The 27,342-nt window shown below is 46.9% G+C and overlaps 1 protein-coding gene across 2 annotated transcripts; it reads left to right on the top strand.

The window, feature by feature from the left end:
- The first annotated feature begins 1,010 nt into the window (after positions 1 to 1,010).
- On the top strand, positions 1,011 to 26,167 carry LOC115083824 (gastrula zinc finger protein XlCGF57.1-like). 2 transcript variants are annotated; one of them, XM_029587849.1, is made up of 4 exons: positions 1,011 to 1,286; positions 1,636 to 1,761; positions 11,165 to 11,284; positions 21,333 to 26,167. In XM_029587849.1, exons 2-4 carry the CDS (start codon positions 1,701 to 1,703, stop codon positions 23,156 to 23,158), a joined length of 2,007 nt encoding a protein of 668 aa, XP_029443709.1. In that variant the 5' UTR covers positions 1,011 to 1,286; positions 1,636 to 1,700; the 3' UTR covers positions 23,159 to 26,167. The 2 variants fall into 2 exon arrangements, with proteins under 2 accessions (XP_029443709.1, XP_029443710.1); XM_029587850.1 differs by lacking the exons at positions 1,011 to 1,286; positions 1,636 to 1,761; positions 11,165 to 11,284 and adding an exon at positions 19,500 to 19,714.
- Positions 26,168 to 27,342: the final 1,175 nt, after the last annotated feature.

Below are 27,342 nucleotides of genomic sequence, written 5' to 3'. Positions count from 1 at the left end.
ATCGGCCCGTAAGTTATGAGGGGTGGGAAAATAGAGGGAAAAATCCTCAGCTGTTTGTGAGTGAAGGCTTATGGTGCCAGATTTCTGCTCTGGTTCCCCCCAACCCCCACCTGCTCTGAGCATAGGGGATGGGGCTGTAGGGTCGCCATCTCACCAAGGTGAGCCCAGTGATGATGATCCATATTTATCTCTAGTATTTTTGTCTTTTGCAGAGTACAGGAGGAAATGAATTCACACCCTTCCTTCTCTCACCCCTCTGTTAGGGGAGATGCACATTTCCAGAAACTGGCAAGAGAAAATCAAAGACTTCCCACAAAAGGAGCAGGAAGAACTCTGTATAATCCCCGGGGAAAGAGGAGAAACGACAGCTTTTACCTTAAAATACGTGGGATGGGGCTGCCACCAGGCCAGAAATGAAACTTGACCAGGAACAATATGGACCACAACCAGAACCTGAGACGTGTCCTTGTTCTTTCTGTACCCTGTCATGTTATTTTACTGTTTTCATCACTAGTTTGCAATTTTCCCTTTTATTTTAAGCACGTTGGGGGTAATTTTCGAGCTCCCCACGTTACTGCACAGCAGGCCGGTACTTGTGACCCATGGGTTTGACTCCAGTACTGAAAGGAAAAGTTCATGCATGCATTTACGCCAGCTGTTTTGTATGGGTAATTTTCCTATGGCAATTTTCAAAGGAAAAATCCTGGGGGTGCAAAGTTTGGAACTTTGTGCAGTCTTAAATTTTCAAACCCAAACATGCCTCCTCCCTACTGCCAGTAAGAGTCCGTGCCTAGAGGCCTTACGTGCATACTTTTACAAGAATATACGGGAAGCAGTTTTCAAAAAGCCCTTTTCTGCACTGTTTTTCCCAGGAAAATAGTTCTGAACATTAGCTTTCCTGTGCATTATTTTAGCAGCACATCTAAAAAGTCAAAGGAAGCCATCCCTCGATGACTACACCCACCTCTGTGATGTCATCAGTCGGTGCCCATAGTGTAAAGCTCCACATGTGATGTCGTCAGTGTACGTCCAACAGCAAGAGGAGCTGCTGCGTGCTGGAGGCGGCCGCGGAACTAAAGTCTTTTCTTTCATTTCCAGATTTAATTGCTGGAAGCCAGAAATCTCCAGCCTCAGATCTCAACTTCAGCCCAACTTCTGCCTCTTAACTGAACAGCAAGAGGCAAACACTCAGCTCTTCCTCAGTCCGAGAAAGAGCCCCTAATTCATTTCTACCCCTGAAAGCAGCAAAAGCAGAGACGAAAATGCCTGCAGGAGCTTCTGCTCAGGTAGGAGATTGCCCCCCAACTTCCTGCCCTCTTTGCACAAACCCTGCTGCAGCTTTCTAACCTGGGTCACTGCGGAGTCAGCCCTGACTTTAATAGAAACACGAGCCGCCCTGAATTGCAGAAAGGGCACTTTGAGACCCTCCTGAGTATAAAGCGAGAGATCAGGTGTCACATATAGTGAGGTTTTGTATCCTCAGGTTCTGTGTGATATAATCCTACTCTGATCTGATTTTGAATTGTTTACCCCCAGAAAACTTTCTCATTGCTCTGCTGAGCCCCAGCACTGGGAGATCTGTGGATGGATGTGATGCAGGAGGTGCTGAGTGTGTGTTTCTGATTTGTGTTTCAGGTCCCTGTAACCTTTGAGGACATCGCTGTCTATTTCTCCCAGGAGGAGTGGGAGGATTTAAAAGAATGGCAGAAGATCTTTACAGAAATGTGATGAAGGACAATTATGAGACTTTCAGCTCTCTGGGTAAGGAGACAATTTTTAAAGAAAAAATCTTTGGGAGAAGGAAAAAATAATAATTGATTATAAAATGAATGAGAGACTTAGATGTTGCAATTCACTGTAAACAAGTCTTTTGTTCACTGAGAAAATGAAGGGACTGTGAGACTAGAGAGTAAAGGAAAGGGGAGGAAGAGGATGTATTAGAGCAGGGATGGCAAACTGCTGGAGACCTGATGTTACTGTTCTGTTGTCTTAATAAAACATTTCATTTCAAAAAAAAAAATCTGGATCTGCATACAGCAGTCAGAACATGCTTAGTTAATGTACGCATACTGAATGTTGTTTTTCTTGGTGAATAACATACAGGCCGATACAGTGGAGTGCACTGTTAGCCCAGGTTTGGATGCGCGTTTTTGACGCGCTAGCTTTACCCCTTATACAGTAAGGGGTATTAGCTTCGTCGAAAACACGCGTCCACCCCCCCCCCCCCCCGAAACTAATAGCGCCCGCAATATGCAAATGCATGTTGATGGTCCTATTAGTTAGTCCCGCACAATACAGAAAGTAAAATGTGCAGCTAAGCCGCACATTTTACTTTCAGAAATTAGCGCCTACCCACAGGTAGGCGTTAATTTCGTCCAGCACCGGGGAAGTGTACAGAAAAGCAGAAAAAACTGCTTTTGTGTAAGCCCTCCGATTTAACATCATAGCAATTTTAAGTCGGAGGCCCCAAAAGATAAAAAAAAAAATTTAAATCGGCCGGCGGCCCGTGGGTCGGAAGACGGACGCTTAATTTTGCCGGTGTCCATTTTCCGAATCCGTGGCTGTCAGCGGGTTTGAGAGCCAATGCTGGAAAAATTGAGCGTTGGCTGTCAAACCCGCTGACAGCCGCCGCTCTTGTCAAAAAGGAGGTGCTAGGGATACGCTGTATTATTGATCCATGGCATATTAACACTTAAGAACATGCCATACTGGGTCAGACCAAGGGTCCATCAAGCCCAGCATCCTGTTTCCAACAGTGGCCAATCCAGGCCATAGGAACCTGGCAAGTACCCAAAAACGAAGTCTATTCCATGTTACCGTTGCTAGTAATAGCAGTGGCTATTTTCTAAGTCAACTTGATTAATAGCAGGTAATGGACTTCTCCTCCAAGAACTTATCCAATCCTTTTTTAAACACACATCTTCTGGCAACAAATTCCAGAGTTTAATTGTGCATTGAGTTAAAAAGAACTTTCTCCGATTAGTTTTAAATGTGCCACATGCTAACTTCATGGAATGCTCCCTAGTCCTTCTCATTATCTGAAAGAGTAAATAACCGATTCACATCTACCCTTTCTAGACCTCTCATGATTTTAAACACCTCTATAATATCCCCCCTCAGCCGTCTCTTCTCCAAGCTGAAAAGTCCTAACCTCTTCAGCCTTTCCTCATAGGGGAGCTGTTCCATTCCCTTTATCATTTTGGTCACCCTTCTCTGTACCTTCTCCATCGCAACTATATCTTTTTTGAGATGCGGCGACCAGAATTGTACACAGTATTCAAGGTGCGGTCTCACCATGGAGCGATACAGAGGCATTATGACATTTTCCGTTTTATTCACCATTCCCTTTCTAATAATTCCCAACATTCTGTTTGCTTTTTTGACTGCTGCAGCACACTGAACCAATGATTTCAATGTGTTATCCACTATGACACCTAGATCTCTTTCTTGGGTTATAGCACCTAATATGGAACCTAACATTGTGTAACTATAGCAAGGGTTATTTTTCCCTATATGCATCACCTTGCACTTATCCACATTAAATTTCATCTGCCATTTTGATGCCCAATTTTCCAGTCTCACAAGGTCTTCCTGCACTTATCACAATCTGCTTGTGATTTAACTACTCTGAACAATTTTGTGTCATCTGCAAATTTGATTACCTCACTCGTTGTATTTCTTTCCAGATCATTTATAAATATATTGAAAAGTAAGGGTCTCAATACAGATCCCTGAGGCACTCCACTGTCCACTCCCTTCCACTGAGAAAATTGTCCATTTAATCCTACTCTCTGTTTCCTGTCTTTTAGCCAGTTTGCAATCCACAAAAGGACATCACTTCCTATCCCATTACATTTTTTTTACTTTTTCTAGAAGCCTCTCATGAGGAACTTTGGGAACAATAGCTCAGTTCTGAGTCGTCTTTAAGCGGTGTGATCCTTAGGTCGCCAGCAAAGATAAGCATCCCAAGTCAAATGAAATTTGTGCAGGGACTGATGTTTTTCCGCTGTCAATTTGTTCATTGTACACACTGTATCGAGTCTCCTCTTAACCTGAGAGAGGGCTGATTTCCACTGATGTGCTATTTCCAGCCATGTTGCAGTGCAGGCTTGTATGATGAATGGATGGGATTGTACCGGTGATTCTGAGTCAAATAAATTTAATAAAGCCTGCTCCATCGTTAAATGAATTGTGTCCTTGGGAGACGGTGACGTCACGAGCCCGAATGGCAGCTTGACTCTGTAGCTCCAGCTTGCCTAACGCTACCATCGCGGAGAATCGCTTACCATCCGCCCCTGAAACCCGGTATACCGCCTTGCCGGACGTCTCTGAGTGCTCAAGCTATGACATCTAAACGAAAAGGCACGGATCTTCGGCAATTCTCGTATGCGAAGGGCAGGGATGATGAGGCCCTGCCGGAGGAGACCGCGGCCGCCGAGCCGCGGCCGTCGGATCACGAGGAGAGAGATGATCTTGGGGCCGAACAAATACCCCCGGACTCAGAGATGCCCACGCGGGATGAATTCCGGCAATGGTTCCAGGACTTAAGGCGCGATATGAAAAATAATAAAAGGGAGATGCTGGACAAGATGGCGGAACTGCGAGACGACATGGCGGACATAGGACGGCGGGTCGCTGAGTGTGACTGCCGTTTGGAAGCCCAGGAAGTGCGCCTGGATAAACTCCAAGAGCAGGAGGAGAGTTCCCGGCAGGCCCAAACCGATCTTTCTGCAAAATTGGAAGATTTAGAGAACCGGGCCCGCAGGTGTAACCTGCGCTTCAGAGGCGTCCCAGAGACAGCACAGTATACTGATTGTGGAGAGGTGGTTCGCTCTTTGAGCAAATTTTTTCTCACACAGGAGGATCCCTCTGCAGCACAAATGGATATCGAGGTGGAACGGGCCCATCGCACCCTTGGCCCACGCACAGGGAATCAACCACGAGACATAGTGGCTTGTTTTTTGCGTTTTCCAATTAAGGAAAAAATCCTGACTGTGGCGAGGAAGAAGCAAAGCTGGGAGTGGGACTCACACCAGGTAGCCGTCTTCTCGGATATCTCTTCAGCAACTCTCAAACGGCGCCAAGAATATCAACCAGTTACTTCAGTGCTCCGCCGCGAGAACCTACGCTACCGCTGGCTGTTTCCCCAAGGTATTGCTATCACTATCCAGGGAACCACCTCTAAGGCGCAATCTGTAGCGGACGCGGTGGCCATTATGAGAGATGCTGGCCATCAGGTCACCTTGCCGGCTCCATTGAAGCCGCGAGAGAAACCGGAGGTGAGGAGATGGCAACGGGTGGACACGGGCGGCAAACGCTTGCGGAGGAACGCCAGTGCCCTATTAAACACTGCGCAAGAGGCCCGAGAGGGCACTTGAAGTACATGTGGCCGCAGATGCTGATTAGCTTCAAAGTCATGGCGGGGATGAACGTTACTTGCAAGTATGGGTACCCTACGCGGACGGCGCACTCAATCACCTTGGATTATGTTGGCTATTACTCGTTTAAACAGTTCGTTGTGTTTAATTTTGGAGCCGTTGTTTGATTCTCCTACAGATGATGGAGGCACCGACTGGAGAGGAGGAACGCTGTCACGGGGACTTCACCAGTCTCATTAACCTGAGTGGTGGTGTCATGGTGACATGGCGCTTAAAGATGGGGAGGGGAGGGAGGAGGATGGGGAGGGTGGGGGAGGGGGTGGGGATGAATGCTGTACGAGTGGGGAGAGATCCCTTGTATTGTATATGTGCATTATTGAGGTATGACACTATGTGGATGCTGTATACAGAGAGGAATGTTGATATAGGGGGGACTGCTGCACGGGGAGATGGGGATGTTGGGAGAGGCATTTATGCACTTCTAGCTGGCAACCTAATGTCATGATGGCACTACACATATTTTCTCTCAATGTGAAGGGGATACATACCCCGCGTAAACGACATATGCTTCGGCGTGATATACAAACAGCTAAGGCACAGATAATATGCTTGCAGGAAACACACCTAAAAACTCGCTACGAGCATCTGCTCAACTGGCCCATGTTTGCGCATAGGCTTTTTTCAGCGGCTCGTCCGACCGCTAAATATGCTGGGGTTTGTACCTTATTCTGTCAAGGACAAGACTATATCATCCGTAAACAGGTGGGAGATCCGAGTGGCCGTTATCTTCTAGTATGCTTTGAGCTCCAGGGGGTCTTGTATACCATCTTAAATGTGTATGCTCCAAATAGTGGTCAGAAGGAATTTTATGCACAAATAGATACTCTCCTACGCAAAGAGGGGGAGGGGTTGATCATACTGGTTGGGGACTTTAATATGACTCTAGACCCCACAGTAGACAACTCTAAAGGTGCATCAGAGGGTTCCCGACCCCATAGAAGGAGTTTAAAGACTCTCTTAGACACCTGGAACTTAGTGGATGTTTGGAGGCTGCAACATCCCGGCGATCGCAATTACACATTTTTTTCTGCCCCTCACACTTCTTACTCACGAATTGATCTTTTCCTGGTGGATAGGACTCTCATGCCCCGAGTTGCCAAAGCGGACGTACAGTCTATTGTATGGTCCGATCATGCCTCTATCACATTAGACATTCGCACTTACCCGGATAGAACAGGTTATAAATCATGGAAACTAAATGATACCCTCTTGAGAGATGTCCAGTTCTGCAGCACTATTACCAATGAGATTCGAGATTACTTAATAGTAAATGAAGGATCGCCTACCTTAATATGGGACTGCCTGAAAGCTGTATTGAGAGGGAAATTTATCTCCAGAGGCACTTATGTGAAAAAAGCTAAATTGGCAACCATGCAACAATTACTGGGGAAGATTGACGCATTAGCGCAGGAACACAAACAAACGCTTTCGGCTAGTACCTATACTCAATTACAGCAGGCCAGGGAGGCATTGAGGGTGCTTACCTCAGAGGAGATGGCGGATAGGTTGAGGATGTTGAACATAGAGAAGTTTGAGTGGGGCAATAGACCAGGAAAACTACTGGCCAGATTCTTAAAGCGGCGACAGACCCAAAATCAAATTTTGCAAATTAAATCTGCCACGGGAGAGTTATTGACGGCGCCGCCGGCCATTAGAGCCCGGTTCCAAGAATTTTATGGGGTCTTGTATGATGACCAACCCCAAATACAACCCGATTTGATCCAGAGCTACTTAGCTAACATAACCTTGCCGACTTTGACGCAGGAGGAAAAGGATAGATTGGACAGTGAAATTACTGCCCTAGAGATCCAATGGGCAATACGTGACCTCAAGGCGAACAAGGCACCGGGGCTCGATGGGTTCACCCCGCAATTTTATAAATCGTTTTCTGAGACGCTTATTGCCCCACTGCAAACATTATTTAACTCCCTGAGGAATGGAGAGTCTTTACGACCTGGATCCAATGAAGCGGGGATTACTGTCATAGGGAAACCGGGGAGAGACCACACTTGTTGCGGGTCCTTTCGGCCCATTTCCCTACTGAATACGGACCTAAAATTACTTGCCAAAATACTGGCGAATCGCATGAACTGCGTTATGGGGAAACTAGTACACACAGATCAAGCCGGGTTTATCCCGGGCCGAATGGCCGCGGATAACATCCGCAAAATTGTTGATCTAATTGGATGGGCTAGAAATAGTTCACAACCCATGGTTTTGTTGTCGGTGGACGCTGAGAAAGCTTTCGACATGGTCAGGTGGCCCTATTTGTTTCAAACCCTACAGGCCATGAATTTCGGGGATAAATTCCTGTCGTGGCTTCGGCAACTATACACTAAGCCTACTGCCAGGGTTAAGGTCAATGGTATGTACTCCGATGCCTTCGACATTAAGAGAGGAACGAGGCAGGGATGCCCACTATCCCCCCTGCTTTTCGCTCTGTTCCTTGAACCTTTGGCCATAACGGTACGCAATACTACTTCTATCACTGGCGTGAAGGTTAGGGATCAGACCTTCAAAATGTCGATGTTCGCGGATGACATTTTGTTTACATTGACTAACCCAGCCACTTCTCTACAGGGTACATTGGCAGCCCTACACACATTTGGGGGTGTATCGGGCTTTAAGCTCAATATTGAGAAATCTGAAATCTTGAATATTACATTGCCGGCTACTGCCTTATTAGCATTGCAGACACAATTCAAATTTCGGTGGGCGCCCACTAAAATAAAATATCTAGGGGTCTATATTAGCAAGGATCCCAAAGACCTTTACCAGTTGAACTACCCACCACTTATTCATAAAATCTTTCAAGACCTGGATAGGTGGTCTGATCTTTACCTTTCCTGGTTCGGTAGGATCGCATCGGTTAAAATGAATGTCCTTCCTCGGATAGGCTATCTATTTCAGGCCCTACCCATCCACGTACCAGACGCCCTGATTAATAGTTGGCAAAGGAGGATATTCTCCTACATTTGGAAAAGAAGACCACCCCGGATTGCTAGGCATGTTCTGTATAGACCCAAGCTGCGGGGAGGGCTCGGAGTCCCTAACCTGAAATGGTATTATGTTGCTGCCCAACTTAGGGCTCTTTTTGACTGGCATAGGAAGGGCGAACAGAAACAATGGGCGGTGATAGAGCAATTACAAGTGGGAGCACTCCCCTTGGGATCCCTTATTTGGCAGCCCAAACATACACGTTGGCCCAACCGGCCTTTACCGCCAACAACACAGCATACGCTGTCAATATGGGAGAAATGGAAACCTCAATTGATTGGGGACAGACGATACTTTTATAGTACACATTTATATCATATTCGACAGTTCCCCCTGGGAGGCTCATCTAAAGATTTCCGACTCTGGGCTGCAAAAGGGATTAACTGCTGTGGGCAGCTCTGGGGACTGGAAGGCATGGTTACGTTCCGTTCCTTGCAATCCACCTATGATTTACCTCCTATGCATGTGTATCCGTACTTGCAGTTACGGCATTTTTTCCACGCTGAACAGGTGGGGAGGGATTTAGCTAAAGGGAAAACTCAGATTGAGGTTTGGAGCGAGCAAGCAGATACCTTACGGAGAGCCATGTCACAACTGTACAACTATCTTAATGGGGATCCTAAGGGCAAACCTGCTTTCATGGGGGCCTGGGAACGCGATCTCGCCCGCCCGTTGGCGGATGAGACTTGGGATCAGGTCTTCATGTACACCAAAAAGGGGACTCCACAATCACAATTAGCTGAAAACCGCTACAAGATTCTTTTTCGCTGGTACTGTACGCCTGTAAAGATACATAAGTACAAAGGCACATATGACCCGAAGTGTTGGAAGGGGTGTGGAGAACTAGGTACTTTTTATCATATGTGGTGGACATGCCCAGTCTTGAAAAGTTTCTGGGCCTCAGTAATGGCTCTAATATGTGACATCCTGGGGATGGAGATAGCCATTGGCCCTGAACATGTCCTGCTGAATTTGCCCCCGGATTGCTCCTACACCCAGGGGAAACTCATCACCTATATACTAGCAGCCGCAAAATGTATAGTAGCCCTAGATTGGAAGACTACTGGCCCCTTAGCTATTGAAAAAATATACCCTAGGCTGCACACCCTAAGCCTTGTACATGCTCATCAGACTCCACGCCGACCCATTCTGGAGAGATCTACTCAGATGATCTGGCTACCTTATCATGCCTGGCAAAGCCGGCGGCGGGCCGAAGGATTGGATGTATAGCTTCTCAGATGATTGATCAGGGAGTCTCTCACTCTTACTTACTTACTTACCTTCAGCATGGGGGAGGGGGGCGGGTTGGGAACACCAGATTTTGTATGGCGGTGTTATCATTGATATTAATAGAATGACGGAATAATGGTTTGTACATGAACCTTGTTGTTATTTGAAAATTTATCTGTCTATGTTTCAGTTGTATGTCGCTATACATTTCAATAAAAATGTTAATCAAAAAAAAAAAAAAAAAAATGAATTGTGTCCTTGAGTATTTGTGTAATCGTATCTTCAACCTGATGCCACAAAGTGTTTGTTTGTACAATTTCCCTCCCACCAGATATGAATATACGTGCCCACAGTATCACAACCTTGTCAATATTTCCCATCCCAAGGAAGGTATAAATTTCTGTAGTCGGTCCGGTGTTAAATACCAATGATACGATTGTTTATAACAGTTTTCAACCAATAGGGAGGAATGTGAAAATTTAGATATCTGCTCATATATACCAGACCATTTGGTAGGAAAGTATTCTCTAGACAGATCTCCTGTCCCAAGCTCGTATATGGGCCTGTCTAGCAGTAAGACTCAAATTTAGTAATTATTTAAATTTTAGAGATCAGACCCTTTAAACTGTAGAGGGTTCGAGCAATAACCTTCAAACAAGGTTCTTCCCTGGCAAAGAGCTTCTTGGATATGATTTGGCAATATGAGAGGAAATCTGAGGACATCAATTGGTAATCTTGGTTTAAGGTTGTGTATGATATGATACCCTGTTCCCCCCCATAGATGTTCCAGGCGAACGATACCCTGTGTTTTCCAATTGAGAAATGCTCGTTGTGGCAAACCCAGTGGGAAAGCACTGTTAGGGAACAACTGAGTCAGGAAGTGGAAAGACTTGTTTCCGCTTTCTCCATAAATTGAGTGTACGTCTTGTAGTCATTAACATTTGTGGACAGGGTCTCTGCATCTTTATATCTTGCCAAGGAAGAGCAGCTAAGGGCAACCCGAATAGCATAGATTGTGCAATGTCTTTCACCTCCACTATTTGATGCTTCACCTGTGCTGACACATAGTACCATAAGAGGTTAGGCACCCCGAGACACCCCCACATCAGCCTTGCTTTGGTAGAGAACCTGTCCTATTGACTCTCTAGGGGGCTCTTCTTTGCCAAATGAAGCTAAACACCTTCTTTTGCCAATACTTCAAGATAGCATTGGAGACCCTTGGTCTGACCCAGTATGGCATTTTCTTATGTTCTTATGAGATTACTGTGTCTCTCCTTTGGATCTGTCAAGGTGAAAGCCTCTGTAATGGGTGGGATTATATGTGAAGTCTTTGTCCAAGAGTGAGTTTAAACATATATGGGATGTGGTCGGTAGAACGTACATTGTATACTGAGTTATAGAACACATGGAGCATTTTATCAGTTAGTTCATGGAAGCAAATTAATGCATGTGAAGCACTGAATGATTGTGAAAAACTTAATGTGGTGTTCTTACCCCAGGAACAGGCTCTCCGACCGTCACCCCTGATATTATCTCCCACATTGAACGAGGGGAAGAGCCGTACATCAGGGATGAGCCGGGATCAGAGGAAAGAGGAACTGGGAGAAGCAGCTGCTCAGGTGAGTGCAGGAATAAGAGGGACCGGGGTAAAACTGCTGAGAGGAAGAGTGGAAGGAGCAGCTGGGAACTGCAGAGACCCCTTCACAAGCTTCTCTGGAGATCATTTTAATCAGACACAGGGTTTCTGTGAACAGGCACCAGTCACACAGAATGTCCCTTTCTAGATACCCGTAGCCATGACTCTACATGATTTCCATGTGGTGATCTGTTTCACAATACGATTTTTTTTTTTTTATTAGACTTTTTTTTATAAATTTACATACCAAGAAAATACTCTTGACAAAGAACAGTGAAGTAACATCATTATCAAATTATAGAATATAACACATGCTATTTCCATCTATATCGTTCCTCTATACTTCAGTGTTTAAGATCCTCAATTCTGAACACATTATTGGGCATTTACATACCCAGAATGGCAACTCATAAAACTTGGTTGTGCCAAGGGATCCCGTTATTTTTGTCTAATACAAATTAACTGAATAATACGTAGATCTTCACACCCTTCCTTCATCCCACTTACACAGCTAACACGTTAACAGTCATGTGATCGTGTTTCACATGGAATCTGCCCACAGATTCTTCCAGGGTGACCTTTTAAGATCTAGGTTCCTTTCTTTAATATTCTGCTGGTGCATTAGATTGCTGGATCCTTCTCTGCAAGCTTTTGGGTATTTGAGGATAATCTGTAGTGGCAGCTGAGCAATGCTGTGGCCTCAACATAGCTGTCTCCCAACCATTCAGCCTTCGGTAAAGAATTGTGCTTTCCATGTTAGTCCACTTGGCTGCCTGGACATGAGGGTCAGCAAACAAAGTTGTAGGTGATACCTCATTTTTTTTTTTTTTTTTAAATATGTACAAAATAGTACGGCAATGAAGATTTAAAGTCAAATTGACAAAGCTGCATAGATCAGAAGCTTAAAACAGTGAGTACATTAATAAAAAGATGAATAAGTGAGTGCATAGTTGTCCGCAATAAAAAAAAAAGAACCATCCAGTAAGTTAAAGATCATTAGCAAAAAAAAATTTAGAGGAGATATGGACAGGCAACCCAAAATAGTAGGCTCAGATAAAGCTTTTAACATGGAAAAGCTTAGCACACAGCTCTGTTCCTGAACATACCCAGATCAGTCTGGACAAGCGGGTTTTATTCATCCCTACCAGCAGATGGAGTTAGAGAACAAAACTTTGAGGTGCTGCCACGTATATGAGAGGGCCACCTGCAGTCCCTCAGTATTTCTCTGTCTCCAGCAGATGGTAGAGGTGCTAACCCTGCAGTCCTGACTGACTAGATTGTGGAGGAAAATTTTTGCTCCCCGAGGTGGCAGGTTCCTGTACAAGGGCCATCCCTCGGATTGAGCCGGGCGAACGGTGGGGGTTGGATACCCCTGGCCAGTTCAGCCTGCAACCCTGGGAACCCCGGGTCTGGCTCCCTCAGGGGAATCTGAAGCTCCTCCGCCAGCCCGGGAACTTTCAGGGAAGTACCCTTGTTCTTGTTCACTCTTTTTTATGCGGTGTGGGCCTTTAAGGTTTTAACTTGCAAAAAAAAAAAAAAGAAAGGGATTTCTTCTTAGCAGCAGCGGCTCGACTCTTAAGCTGAGCTGCCGGTCAGGCAGGGCACTCAGCGGTCGTCAGGAGCGGGCCTGGTGGTACTCAGACGGAGGGAGACTCCGGTTGGGGACAGGTATCTCCCGTTTTGGGTTTTTTTGTCTGCCGGGCCGTTTTTCTTTCGTGCGCTTTTCTGCCGCATGAGCGGCTTTCTGAGCGCGCCGGCGGAAACTTCCTGCAGTCAGAGCGCCCACTGCCGTTTTCTATCGCGGCTGCGTGGTGCACCCCTCCTCCTCACAGGCCCGGCCGAGTTGCCGCGCGGCATTGAATTTGTGATAAAAAAAAAAAAAAAAAAAAGAGGTTGATGGCAGATGAGCATCTCAAGCAGGTTTGCTGAGCCTGTTGGGGGGGGGGGGGGGTGGACGGCCCTCCTTAATGATCTCCTCCTTTGTACAGAGTGTGCAGGAGGGGGCATCAGGAATTTGAAGCCCCGACAGCATTCAAGGACCGTGCCAGTGCCGCTGGGGTCACTGGCTATGGCCGCGGAGGTGGAATCAGATAGGGGCTCCTGCCCAGGGGGGCCGGGGGGTCTTCACCACCTATTCTTTCTCCCATGGTACAGCCATGACCGGAAGACCGGGATGGTTTGGGCCCCAGTAGCCCCAAGCGCTCTTTGGGACCCCCAGGGGGGGGGGGTTTCGCCCAAACTTGTGCTGCTACTACATGAGGCCTTCCTGGCTAGGCAGGATAGTAAGTCCGGGGTGCAGGTAGGCCCGGTGGACTCGGCGAAGAGGAAGAAGGTGCCATCTAAGGAACCCATGAGACCACAGATCCTGCCCCGCGACGGACGCCCGGCGCATTTGGAGTTGACCTCGGAAGATTCGGATGAATCTCAGGAGGCAGAAGTCATTTCTTCGGAAGGTGATCAAAATGAGGACCAGACAGGGGACCAACCTTTGGACCCGGCAGGCTCTAGACCGGATCTGGGAGCGGAAGCCCCAGAGGTGGAAGGCGATGATCCGCAAGTGGCCCGGTTCTTTCGGAGAGAGGAGCTTCATCCGCTTATCCCCCAGGTGTTAAAGAATTGGGGGTTAAGCTCACTTTGGAGGATTCGGATGCTGAGGGAGTTAATCTGGTGCTAGATGGTCTCAGGAGACCTCCTAGTGCTTTCCCGATTCCGAAAAAGATTCAGAAGCTGATTGACTGGGAGTGGGATTTGAGCCATGTCCAAGCTCTATCCACTGATGCAGGAGCATTTAGATGTTCTTAAAGTTCCGAAGGTGCATGCGGCGGTTTCGGCAGTTACCAAGAAGACTACCATCCCGGTGGCTGGAGCTTCAGCGCTGAAGGACGTTCAGGATTGGAAGCTGGAGGTGCATCTCAAGAGAGCCTTTGAGGTCTTGGGTTTAGGCCTGCAAGCGGCAGTCTGTGCAAGTGTCATGCAGCGAGCCTGTTTGTGTTGGATCCAGAAGCCGCAGGAGCAGGCAGCCTCTGGGACCCTGTCCCCGACCCAGGCAGCTCCTCTGGAGGCAGGTGTGGCATATGGAGCTGATGCCTTGTATGACCTGGTGAGAACCACGTCCCGCGGTATGGTGTCGGTGGTGGCCAGGCGTCATTTGTGGCTATGGAATTGGTCGGCTGATCTTTCGTCCAAATCTCAGCTCTGTAATTTGCCTTTTCAGGGAAAACTATTGTTTTTGAGGATCTGGATCATCTGATGAAATCTCTTGGCGAGACGAAAAGAAATAGACCTCCAGAAGATCGAAAGGCAGTTTGGAAGTCTTTCTCTGCTCGTCCTCTGTTTCGGGATCTCTGGCATTTTCGTCCGGCAAAATCCTCAGGAACATCAGCTCTGAGACAGGCTTCGCATAGACAGCAGTCCTTTCGAGGGACTGGCAGGACATCGAGAGGCAGATCCACCCAGGGGGCGGGTGGCAATAAGTCCTCCAGTGAGATCCGGCAGGTCCACTCTTCGTCTCTGGTAATTGGGGACAGGCTGGCCTGTCCCCAATTACCTACGAGGAGTGGACCAGAATAACATCCGACCAGTGGGTTTTGAGCATGGTGAGAGAAGGTTACACCTTAGAATTTTCTCATCATCTCAGACTGGCCTTTCTGGTGTTGCGTTGTCTTTCCCGAAGCAGGCGGGCAGCTGTCCTGGAGACGCTTCAGTTCTTGTTAAGCCTGGAGGCTGTTGTCCCAGTACCGGTGACCGAGCAAGGACGAGGAAGGTATTCCATCTATTTCGTGGTGCCAAAAAAGGAGGGCACTTTCCGTCCTACCCTGGATCTGAAAAAAGTCAACCAGAGTTTGAAGGTGCCACGTTTTTGGATGGAGACGTTGAGGACAGTAATCGCGGCTGTGCGGAAAGGAGAATTTATGGCATCCCTGGATCTCACCGAAGCTTATCTTCATATCCCCATCCGTCAGGAACATCAGACGTTCCTCAGATTCATGGTGCTAGGACAGCACTACCAATTTCAAGCGCTTCCCTTCGGTCTGGCCACTGCTCCGCGCACCTTCATGAAGGTGATGATGGTGGTGGCTGTGACCCTGCGACAGGAGGGATTGTTGGTGCACCCTTACTTAGACGACTGGCTGATCCGGGCGAAATCCCTGGAAGAGTGCGTACGGTCAGTAAACCAAGTGAAGTTGCTCCTGGAGTTCCTGGGCTGGATCGTCAATGTGCAGAAGAGTCCCTCTTGTTCCCTCGAGACTTGGGGGCCATTTCGACACCCAGCGGGGCAGTGTGTTTCTCACAAATGACAGGATGAACAAGATTCAGGAGCAGATAGCTCGCCTACTTCATCTAATGCTGCCAAAGGTCTGGAATTACTTACAGGTCCTGGGCTCGATGGTGTCCACATTGGAACTGGTGCCTTGGGTGTTTGCTCATCTGAGGCCTCTACAGAGAGCGTTGCTGTCCCGGTGGAATCCTCAGTTGAAACAATACTTTCTAACTCTCTTGCTGACGGAATCGGCCAGGTCCAGTCTGGACTGGTGGATGATGCGGAACAATCTGGAAAAGGGGATGCCTCTCAAAGTCCCAGATTGGGTGGTGGTCACCACAGATGCCAGTCTTCGGGGTTAGGGAACGGTTTGTCTGGGCAAATCAGCACAGGGGCTCTGGTCAACGACAGAGCAAGCGAGGTCCATCAATCGGCTGGAGACAAGAGCGGTTCGCAGGGCTCTGATGGAGTTTTTACCCTTGGGCCACGATCAGATGGTGTGAGTTTTCTCAGACAACTCGACCACGGTGGCTTATATCAACCACCAGGGGGGAACCAAGAGTCCCGCAGTAGCACAGGAAGCTCAGCTGTTGTTCGAGTGGGCAGAACTCCATCTCAAGGGGATTGCCACCTCGCACGTATCTGGAGTCGACAATGTCCAGGGGGATTACCTCAGCCGGCAACAGCTGGATCCGGGGGAGTGAGAACTCTCTCCAGGAGCCTGGAATCTCCTTTGCGATCAGTGGGGAACTCCTCAGTTCAATCTTATGGCAACGAGCCTCAATGCCAAGACACAGAGGTTCTTCAGCCATCGGAGGGAGTCAGGAGTGGTAGGACTAGATGCCCTGGTATGCCCGTGGTCGACCGGTCGTCTTCTGTATGTTTTCCCTTTATAGCAAGGGTTCTCAGATGGTTAGAAGGTCATCCGGGATCAGTTGTTGTGGTGGCGCCGGAGTGGCCTCGTCGTTCTTGGTCTGTCACACTTGCCGAACCTACTGCATCGGGGTCCCATATTTTCGGATCGGGAGGATCACTTCTGTCTCGTGGCCTGGCCTTTGAGAGGAGGTGATTGCGTGTGAAAGGATATTCTGATTCAGTGATTGCTACTCTTCTTCAAGCACGGCGTCCTTCTATCTCTTTGGCTTATTCCAGAGTCTGGAGGGTGTTTGAGACCTGGTGTGGACAACAGGGATTGCACCCTCTTCAGGTTTCTGTTTCCCATATTTTTTTCCATTTTGCAGGTGGGATTGGCCCAGTGTTCTCTTCTAGTCCAGGTTTCAGCCTTGGGTTGTCTCAGAGGGAAAGTACAGGGGAAGGTTTTGGCTTCTCATCCGGATGTGGTGCGTTTTCTATGGGGAGGTCAAGCATCTCCGTCCACCTTTGCGTAGCGTTTGTCTGGAGTGGAACCTTAATCTAGTGTTGAAGGCCCTTTGCGAGGAAACTTTCAAGCCTTTGGGTCGCACGTCGTTGAAGACGCTTACCCTGAAACGGTCTTTTTGGTGGCTATCTGTTCAACTAGGCGGATTTCGGAATTACAGGCGCTGTCTTGCCGTGATCCATTTTGTCTGACAAGATGTCTTTGCGGACGGTGCCTTCCTTTCTCCCCAAAGTGGTATCGGCCTTTCATGTGAACCAAACAGTGCAATTACCTGGGTTTCCGGATTGGGCTCGGGATCCCTCAATAGGTCGAGAGCTCCATTTGTTGGATGTGAGACGAGTGGTGTTGCGATTATTTGAAAGTCACTAATACTTTCCGTCGCTCTGATCATTTATTCGTCTTATTCGGGGGTGCAAAGAAGGTAGAGAAAGCATCTAAGTCCTCTTTGTCTCACTGGTTAAAAGAAACTATCTCTGCAGCTTATGTCGCCAAAGGGAGAGCTGCTCCGGTGGGGCTGAGGGCGCATTCAACTAGGACTCGGGCGACATCTTGGGCTTAGTGTCAGCTAGTGTCTCCCAAGGAGATCTGTAGAGCCACGGTGTGGTCCTCATTACACATTTTCACCAAGCATTACCGTTTGGATGTGCGGGCTCCAGAGGAGGTTTCTTTTGGGGAGAGTGTTCTTCGAGCGGGTCTTTCAGGTTCCCGCTCAGTATAGGAGAGCTTTGGTACATCACATTTATCTGGACTGAACTGGGTATGTTCAGGAAAGGAAAATTGGTACTTGTTACGGCCGTCTGTCGCAGACAGCTGTGACCGCTCTGCCTAACCTCTCTTCTTCCACTCTCCACTTCCCTCGGAAAGATGGCTGCCTCTGCTGCTGAATGCTGAGCTCTTTGGCGTCCCCGAACCGGCATGGGGCGTTCTGGTCGCCATGATTATTCCTGAGGTCTCCTAGGGTGCACGCACACCACCCACATTCTTGTAGACGTCATGGCGAGAACCTTGGGGGCGGCCCCACTGCATGATGCCAGTACCTCCGGGTATTTAAGCCTTCACTCCGCTCTATTCCTACGAGTTAGCAAGGACTTCGGTTTTGCTACTCTGACCACTTCTGAGCTGTTCACTTGGATTCTACCTCACTCTACCCTCCGGGGTTTACGCTGACTATTGAAGCTCTGGGTATCCGCTCCTCGGAGGCCCTTTACTTCCATCCTGCCTCCAGGGTTGCTTTGCCTAACCTTCAAGACACCCGCTCCTTGGGAGTCTTGTCTGCTTCCTTTCAGATACCCTTTGGATGCTCTAGGTATTCGCTCCTCGAGGGCCTATCCTGCTTGGGTATTCTGCTCGGACCACGGGCCTCTCCCGTCACCCTACTACCAAAGGAAGATCTTCATGCTATCCTGTGAGTATCGTCTCGCTCCGAGCTCTCTCAGATTCCAACCCTCCAGGTCCACGGTTATCCCGCACCGCGGAACACTACCGGGCCTTCGTTACAAGTGGGCGAGAATCTTCATTCTATCTACTACAAAGATTGACGGCGCTTCCTCTGTGATTCCACAGGACTACAGCACTGCTCTACTGGGACTTCATCAACAGCTTATAGCAGTATAATAAAGTTTCCTTTCCTCCCTGTCCGCTTACTACTGTGTCTAACCTATCGTGGTGGTTCCTCACGGGGTCCCTCCCCATGGGAGGAGTCATTGCCACCTCGACCAAGAGTCCACTCATGCCACAAACACAATAGTACTTACCTGCTGATTTTCATTCCTGTAACATCACAGATAAGTCCAGAGGCCCACCCTGAGGATCTGTGCCGAAAGACTGCTGTATTTTGTTTGCAAAGCAGAATTGACATTTGTTGGCTAAGTTGTGTTTTGTTTTGTTTTTTCAATTACTGATTTTTCATTGGTTGTTCCAGTTGGTCAGGGGTTTCCATTGGGGAACCTCATTCGCCTTTTGAAAAAGTTTAGTTATCTTGGCTTGGGTATCGATTAATACTGAGGGACTACAGGTGGCACTCTTCTATATGTGTTAGTGCCCAAAGGTTTGTTCTCTACCTCCATTTGCTGATAGGGATGAATAAAACCCATTTGTCTGGACTGATCTGTGGTATTAAAGGAACGAAAATTAGCAGGTAAGTACCAATTTTCCTATGTTGGGAGTTGTGAAGGACGAATACAACTTCATACCCGCAAAATTTAGAAAAGGGCCCCAAATTTATGGTACCTTATGATATTTGTCCCAGAGATAAGAAGTGACAAGCTATTGAGAGTTCCCCTCGCCTCAACAGGTCAGTGAAGAAAGGGCGCAGTCACAGAGGATTTAAACAGTTCAGAGTCAGCTAGGCCTTGGGCTACCTGCATGCGTCATTACGGCTCGGTAAAAGGAAAATGAAGGGGGGAGAAGAAAGCTAATGTCCTTATACAGACCTTTTGTGTTTCTTTCAAATTTCAAACCAATTTTTCAGGATAGATATATTTATGTAAAAGGTAGAAAGTGAAAGAATCTTTTCCAATAAAATGTATGAATCTAGCCCAAAATTGGGAAAACAATTTTTCCCATTAAAATTATGCATCTAACACAATTCTTTTATTGTTTTCTTTCTTTTTCGGTACATATACTTTTTAACTTTCTTTGCTTGTCCTTCTCGTCTCCCTTCCATTTCATCCCCTTTCCCCAGCCTCTCCACTTATATGCAGGCTGATGGCAGAGAGCAGGCCCATGCCATAGGTTCCAGCTTTCCTCTGGCCTTAGCAACCTGACCTCCTGAGGTGAGGGTGTTCAGTATTTAAAAAGAGGGGAAAATGCTTCTTCATACCAAACTGTGAAACAGGTGCAACACTTTTTAGGGTGAAGATTCCCCTTAACTTCATGCTAGGATATTCATATAGGCGTCAATGTACAACTGCTGAACAGCATCCTAAGTTAGCCAGATACACTTATCTGGCTAACTTAGCTGGGATATTCAGTGACATGGCTAACTTTAGCACAGCCCTACTGGAGTTAGCCAGTTAATTTATCCGGCTAACTCCGCTCCTCCCTGTAACATCAACGCCTGCTTCAGCAATGCACCCGACTTATCCAGCTAAATTGTAGCCGGATAACTTGTTTAATATTGCAGCTAAGCCATTTAGACTGATAACTTTTCAGTTATGGCGCCTAAACGGCTTTTAAATATCGGCCTCCTAGTGTTTAGAGAATAGCATATCCTCTGTCACTGTGCTGGTTCTGTGCTACAGATTCAGAGGTAAAAGTGCCCCTTAAACCATGCTGGGACATTGGATCAGTAATTTAATGAATGGGCGAGTGTTCTTTAACATGGCACTGAAACATTGCAGAAAATGCTGCAGAAAGGATATAGCCCTCATGTTCCTTTAAGTCCAGGGTTCTTTGGGTAGTGAAGTTTCAGAATCTAAATTGTTAACCACTTCTTAAAATATTCCCAACTTTTGTTCGCCAAGCTACAACCAAAGAGACGCAATACAGATTTCTGGGACGCACTTATATCTCACCCACCTTGACACTTTGGGCCTACTTTTCCAATACAGACCTTTGCCCCAAGTGTTGTGAGCAATTGAGTAGACTAGGTAACTTATTTTAGTCTTACCCAGTTATAGTAAAATCTGGGGACAAGTTGCAGTGTCTTCTCATACAAATAACTGGGCAAAAAGTGGTTTTCATCCTAAGGGGAGGGGGGGGGGGGTCCTTGTTGACGTCTTGGATTTGTTCCAAGTGGTGGGATAACATTCATGCCTCTTTATCAGAAAAGCTTGCCTATTGGGGAAGAAGATTATGCTTTTGGTCTGGAAGGACAAAGAATCTCTCTCATTTTGGTCTTGGAGAAAAACGCGTTTCACTTTCCTGCTGATGGAATAAATGGACTCCAAGCAATTCTTTAGATTTCAAAAGCAGTTTTCTTGCTATCTACAAGGTTTGCCCCCCAAGGCTTAGAGTAATATTCTTTAATGATTTATAGGCTCTTTAAATGGAGATGTTTGTCTCGCTCTGTTTTTGTGATGGGTTGGGACGGGATGGACTTTTTGGATTATAGATGTTCGTATTGACATTTCATTTTGAGGTTTGGGTGGGGTGTATACTGTAAGAAAAGGGAAAAAGGTTTTGACTGCCTTATTGTTTTCTTCAATGAATGATTTTATATTTAAAACCAGGGTTCTTCAAGAGCCTCAAATGGCTTTGGTGTTCCAAGATAAGCAATATATGCAAATTAGCCTTGTTCTTAGACCATGTGTATGCAAATACCACTGATAAATATTCATTGAATACCAGACCTGGTTTATGTCCCTTGAGAATTGTGGCTCTAAGATCAGTCCATGCTGGGAAAACTCTTCTCCAGATCAAGTAATGTCTGTTTTTTATTTTCTTATCCAGAAATAGATGAGATCAAGAGAAGAAACGAGGAGCTACATCTTGAGGAGCCCATTGAACATCTGGAAGTGACTAATACTCTACCAGAGAGAGCTGGAGGGGGCACCTGCCCAGGCTGTGACTGGGGGGAGAACTGCCAGACTCAATGCAAATCAGAGGAGAAGCTGAGGAGCCCAGCAGGAGACTCCACTGAGAACATGACTCTCTTTGAGCAAAGTACTGGTGATATCTCCCATACTGTGGAGCAGCAGAGAAACCAAATGCTGCCAAAGCGATATATATGTAATGAATGTGGAAACTGCTACAAGGATCAGAGAAATCTAAAATCACAGGACAGTTGTATTAAAAGAGAGAGTCCATATATATGTTCAAATTGTGGCAAGAAATCTAATCAAAGGGAGTCTTTCCCAGTGAACCAGAAAATGCACACTAACCATGACAGATCATTTTCTTGTACTGAACATGAAAAAAGCTTCCTTCACAAATCTGACCTCATAATACATAAGAATGCCCATGCAGAGGACAGGCCCTTCCCAGGTACTGAATTTGGGGATAACTTCATTCAGAAGCAAAGCCTACTTTTTCATCAGAAAACCCACACAGGAGACAGACTATTTCCTTGCACTGAGTGTGGGAAATGTTTCAGTCGAAAGGGAGATCTTATACGGCATCTAAAAATTCATACTGGGGAAAGACCCTTTCCATGCAGTGAATGTGAGAAAAGCTTTACGCAGAGGGGAAGTCTTGTAGAGCACCTGAGAATCCACTCTGGAGAGAGACCCTTTCCATGCAGTGAATGTGGGAAAAGCTTTCGTTCTAAGGGGACACTTGTAAAGCACCAACAAGTTCACACTGGGGAAAGACCCTTTCCATGCAACGAATGTGGGAAAAGCTTTATTCAGAAGGGGAATCTTCGGAATCACCAGAGAGCACATAAAGGAGAGAGGCCCTTTCCATGCGCTGACTGTGAAAAACGCTTTATCAAGAGAAGAGATCTTCAGGTACATGAGAGAATTCATACTGGGGAAAGACCCTTTCCATGCAAGGAATGCGGGAAAAGTTTCTGTCAGAAGGGAAATCTCACCAAACACCTGAGAGTTCATACCAGGGAGAGGCCATTTCCATGCAGGAAATGTAGGAAAGGATTCCGTCAGAATGAAGATCTTATACAGCATCTGCAAATTCATACTGGGGAAAGACCCTTTCCGTGCAGCGAATGTGGGAAAAGTTTTAAGCAGAAGGGACATCTTGTAGAGCACCTGATAATCCACACTGGAGAGAGGCCCTTTGCATGCACTGAATGTGGGAAACGCTTTAGTCAAAAAAGAACTCTTTCCAAACACCTGAAAATTCACACAGGAGAGAGACCCTTTCTGTGCAATCAGTGTGGTAAAAGCTTTATTCAGAAGGGAAATCTTGTAGAGCACCTGAAAATACACTCTGGAGAGAGGCTCTTTCTGTGCAGTCATTGCGGTAAAAGCTTTATTCAGAAGGGAAATCTTGTAGAGCACCTGAAAATGCACTCTGGAGAGAGGCCCTTAACATGCAGAGAATGTGGGGAAAGCTTCAGTCAGAAGGGAAGTCTTGTAGAGCACATGAGAATCCACTTTAGAGAGAGACCTTTTCTATGTAATGAGTGTGGGAAAAGCTTTAATCATAAGGGAACTCTTACCAGACACCTGAGAATTCATACTGGAGAGAGACCGTTTTCTTGCACTGAATGTGGGAAAAGCTTTATTGAAAAGGGGAATCTTCTGTTACACCAGAGGACCCATAAAGGAGAGAGACCCTCTCTATTAAAGGAATGCAGGAAAAAGGTTATTCAGTAGGGGACACTTCTGATACATCAGAGAGGAGCACTAAATTTGAGAGACTAAGATCATATCCTGGTTTACTAGTGAGGTTCATTCCTGTCATAGTATGCACAAAAATGGACCCATTTGAAGAGATTGCCTTCATGGGAGACTGTAAAAAAAACATTTTATTAAGAGCAGAGATTTGATATATAAGGAAACTTAATCCACCTGCCAATATCTTGTTTATGGTCTTGAAGCTGCAACAAATACAGACACAATATACCAGTGTTTCCCTACCCTTTCTTGGAGACACATCAAACTAGTTGGGTTTTCAGGATAACCATAATGAATATGCATGAGAGAGATTTGCATACTTTGGAGACCCAAAAGTATGTCTGTCTCAATCATTTGCATTGTGGCAATCCTATAACCTCTACTGGCTAGATGTGCCTCCAAGAGAGGATTGGGAAACGCTGGATTTCTTAGCATTTAGACAAGTGAATCAAGAACAAGTGGATTATGCACCTCTACCAGCAGATAGAAACGGAACAAAACTGACATCATAGTATATATACCCCTGCATTGACATCAGCCTGCCAGTAATCTCTGTCTCCAGCAGATGGTGGATGTGCATCTCCCTACTGGGGATTGCTTAAAGTTTTCAGAAGGAGAAAAGAAGAAAGAAAATTAATTTACTTTCCTTTCATGTGGTGATACCATATGGTCCCTTCCTCAGTTGAGAATTCCTGAGGTGATATATATTGGATTCCTCCCTCAGATGAGTGCCTTGGGTCCAGTAGCTGGTTTTCAGCTGGTGTGGACTTAGCTGTAAAAGACAGCTGAAAGGCAAGTAGGTGCAGGAAGCCGAGCGTGGCGGTAACGGTATATGCCCTCTCCTTACACAGCCGGAGACTGATTCTGTACTCAGCCAGGGCAGGCTGAGCTCAGGTAAAGCAAAAAAAAAAAAAAAAGAGAACAGAGAAGGAGGGTTTGTTGTAGGGATTCCTCCTTCCTTGGTCTCTGTGCTCAGCACGCCGATCTGACATTCATTCCTGCTTCCGAGAGAGTTTAGAGAACGTGGGCAGCCTGGCAGATTGAGTAGTCTTTTTGGGTTAGGTACCACTCTTAGGCTTATCACTGTGCACTATGTAGTAGGCAGTGGCGCATTTTCATGTGTTTTCCTGCACATTAGGCTGCCCTCTTCAGGACCATCTGTTCGTGCAAGTGCATCCAGTTGTGCACCAGTTTTTAGACAGTTAGGTGCCTGCTTGGGCGTCCAGTTGGTAACGGCATCTGTTTGAGGTGCGTGCTTACCTATATGCACAATCTGAGTGGCATTGAGGGCGCTCATCGAGGCACAGGGTTGTTTCCTTAAATTTTGGAAGCAGCGCAAATACAGCTGGACGCCCACCTTTCAGTCGCCTGTTAAAGCATACTTGACAGACTGATAGCTCCTATAGCTAAGAAACCTAAGCGCCTTACTCTCTGTGCTGCCTGTCATATTCGGGCATCTCAGCCTGCTGTTTCCTCTAACTTGTGCCAGCGCTGCTTGGAAGCTCAAGGAGAACTGCTTTCATCTGATTTTACTAAGCCCGATTTTTCCCAGCCTGATGTGGGCCTGGGTAAAGACATTTCAGAAGGGCACCTGACTTTGGCACTCCCCTAAATGGTTCATCAGTGGGGGAAGGTAGTTCAGTGGGCACAGCACAGGCGCCTTCTGCCTTTCCTTCGGTGGAGTTTTTTCAAGGATTGTAGTCCTTTCTTCAGGCGCAGTCCTAGGCCCTGACCAGTCTTGCCAGGTCAGAGTCGCAGATGATGTCCTCCCATACGCCTGGTGCTGCGGTTAAGTGTCAAAGTACACCTAGATCGGCGGCTAGTCTTCCCAATAGGGAGTCAGATCCTTACTCCCTGGAGGATGGGGAAATTCTTCTGGGATTGGAACTGTTATAGGACTATATTGTGGTTCTTTCATAGAGATGAGTTACCTGCTCTGATTTTCCAGACATTAAAGATGCTGGGAGTTCCTGGGGCTGAATCCGTGTCTGAAGCCAAAGAAAGATCCCATTTTGATTTCTCTGCATAAAGTCTCTTGTTTTTCCCCTGTTATGGAGGATATTCAAGAATTGATTGATCTTGAGTGGGGCACCCCGGAAGCTAGTTTCAAAGGGGGACAAGTCTTGGAAGGACTGAACCCCCTGGATCCAGCTGCAAGAGAGCAGATACGTTTTCCAAAAGTGGATAAGCATGTGGGTGCTGTCACCAAGCAGATGACTATCCTCGTAGAGGGAGGAGCGACCTTGAAGGATGCGCATGAAAGGAGGATTGAGGCCACCCTTAAGCAAGCATTTGAAGCAGTGGCGAAGACTTTGTAGATACCTTCTTGTTGTTCCCTGGTGGCTCGCTCCTGTTTACTTCTCTTTCAAGAGGTCGATGAATCTGGTGTGAATTCTAGGGCAATGATGGAGCCAGTAGCTGCTTTTTTGGGAGCTGAAGGCTGCGATTTGGTCCATACCTCAGCCAGAGGGGTGGCTTTGGTAATAGCAGCCGAGCGTCAGTTATGGCTGAGAAATTGGTCAGCCATTGTGACCTCCAAGTCTAACTTTATGAAGTTGCCTTTTAAAAGCTTGCTTTTGTTTGGGAGCGAGTTGGAGAAAATGGCCAATAAGTGGGGGGAGTCCTCGGTTACTGGAGAATAAGAAGCAGACGCTGCGCACCTTTAGCATGAGAGGTCGTGCCAGAGGATCCAAGCATTTTCACCCCTATACAGGAGCAGCCTTTCAGAGGACTTGACCTTTCGGTAGTTTAGTCCTTTCGTCCCAGAGAGCCCAGATGGGGCATAGGCTCGGGAAGTGGAACCCCCCAGAGTCTCCCAAAAAAGTCTTTTATCAGAGGAGGGTCAAAATTATGTCACACCAATGGATCCTGGAGGTGATAAGAGATGGCTATGTGCTGGAGTTTCGCAGTACTCCTTAGAGCGTGTTCATGGTGTCTTCCTGCCACTCCCCGCAGAAGAGGCTGGCAGTGGAGTGTACATTGTCAAGGCTTCTCTGTCTGAGGGCTGTGGTTCCAATGCCCATATCTCAAGAAAATACAGGCCGATATTCCATTTATTTTGTTGTACCCAATAAGGAGGGCTCTTTTCACCCCATCCTGGATTTCCACGGGTTCAACCATATTTTGCGGGTACTCATTTTCACATGGAAATCTTGCGCTCAGTGATAATGACCATGCAGTTGGATGAGTTTCTGACGTCCTTGGATCTGTCCGAGGCATACCTGCATATTCCCATCTGGCTAGAGCATCAACATTTTCGGCGATTCGCAGTTTTGGGACGTCATCCGTTTTGAGCGCTGTCTTTTGATCTGGCCACCGCACCCAGAACGTTTTCCAAGGTTATGGTGGTGGTGGTGGTGGCAGAGTTGAGAAAGGATGGGATTCTGGTACACCCGTATTTGGATGACTGGCTGATTTGGGCCAAGACTCTGAAAGAGAGCCTCCTGGTATCGCAAAAGGTGATCTCCTTGTTGCAGAAGCTTGGTTGGGTGATGAACCTGGCCAAGAGCAATTTTCAGCCATCTCAGTCGCTAGAGTATCTCGGTGTTCAGTTCGGAGGGTCATATTCAGAAGTTGTTGGCACAGGTGCATCTATTGATGAACAAAATATGCCCAACAGTGTGGTCCTATCTACAGAGGCTTGGATTGATAGTGTGACCCTGAAAATGGTGCTGTGGGCAAGGGCGCATATGCGTCCTCTTCAGCACACTCTGCTGTCTCGTTGGAGCCCATAGCCTCAGGACTATTCAGTTTGGCTTCATCTGCTGATGGAGGTCTGCACTCACCTGCAGTGGTGGCTAAAGGCGGATCATCTGAGAGAGGGAGTTTCCCTAAGATCACCAGATTGGCTGGTACTCACAACAGATATGAGTCTCCAGGGTCGGGGGGCTCACTGTCAGGAGCTAATAATGCAAGGGTGCTGGAATCCAGAAGAGTCTTTCTTGAGTATCAATTTTCTGGAACCGCATGGGTCTTAAGGCTGAGCTGGCAAAACAAGCGAATAAGCTGGACGATTTAGAGAATCGGGCACGGAGGTCGACTTTGAGGTTAGTAGGGTTACCGGAAAGCATAGCGAATCATAACCTCTCCTGCGTTATTGAGGAATGGCTCCCAGCAGCACTAAATTTAATGGATTTAAAAGGCTCCTTCACGGTGGAAAGAAT

This window comes from Rhinatrema bivittatum, chromosome 2 (genome assembly GCF_901001135.1).
Source record: "Rhinatrema bivittatum chromosome 2, aRhiBiv1.1, whole genome shotgun sequence".
NCBI classification, from domain to species: domain Eukaryota; kingdom Metazoa; phylum Chordata; class Amphibia; order Gymnophiona; family Rhinatrematidae; genus Rhinatrema; species Rhinatrema bivittatum.
The sequence above is the reverse complement of the archived record's forward strand: the minus strand, read 5'-3'. Positions and strand labels throughout refer to the sequence as shown.

What these genes read in the sequence shown, in the direction of transcription:
- LOC115083824 (XM_029587849.1), top strand. Translation starts at nt 1,701, where the DNA reads ATGGCAGAAGATCTTTACAGAAATGTGATGAAGGACAATTATGAGACT. An exon ending in TGAGACTTTCAGCTCTCTGG is followed by an intron (nt 1,762 to 11,164) that starts GTAAGGAGACAA and finishes TTCTTACCCCAG; the next exon opens with GAACAGGCTCTCCGACCGTC. An exon ending in TGGGAGAAGCAGCTGCTCAG is followed by an intron (nt 11,285 to 21,332) that starts GTGAGTGCAGGA and finishes TTTCTTATCCAG; the next exon opens with AAATAGATGAGATCAAGAGA.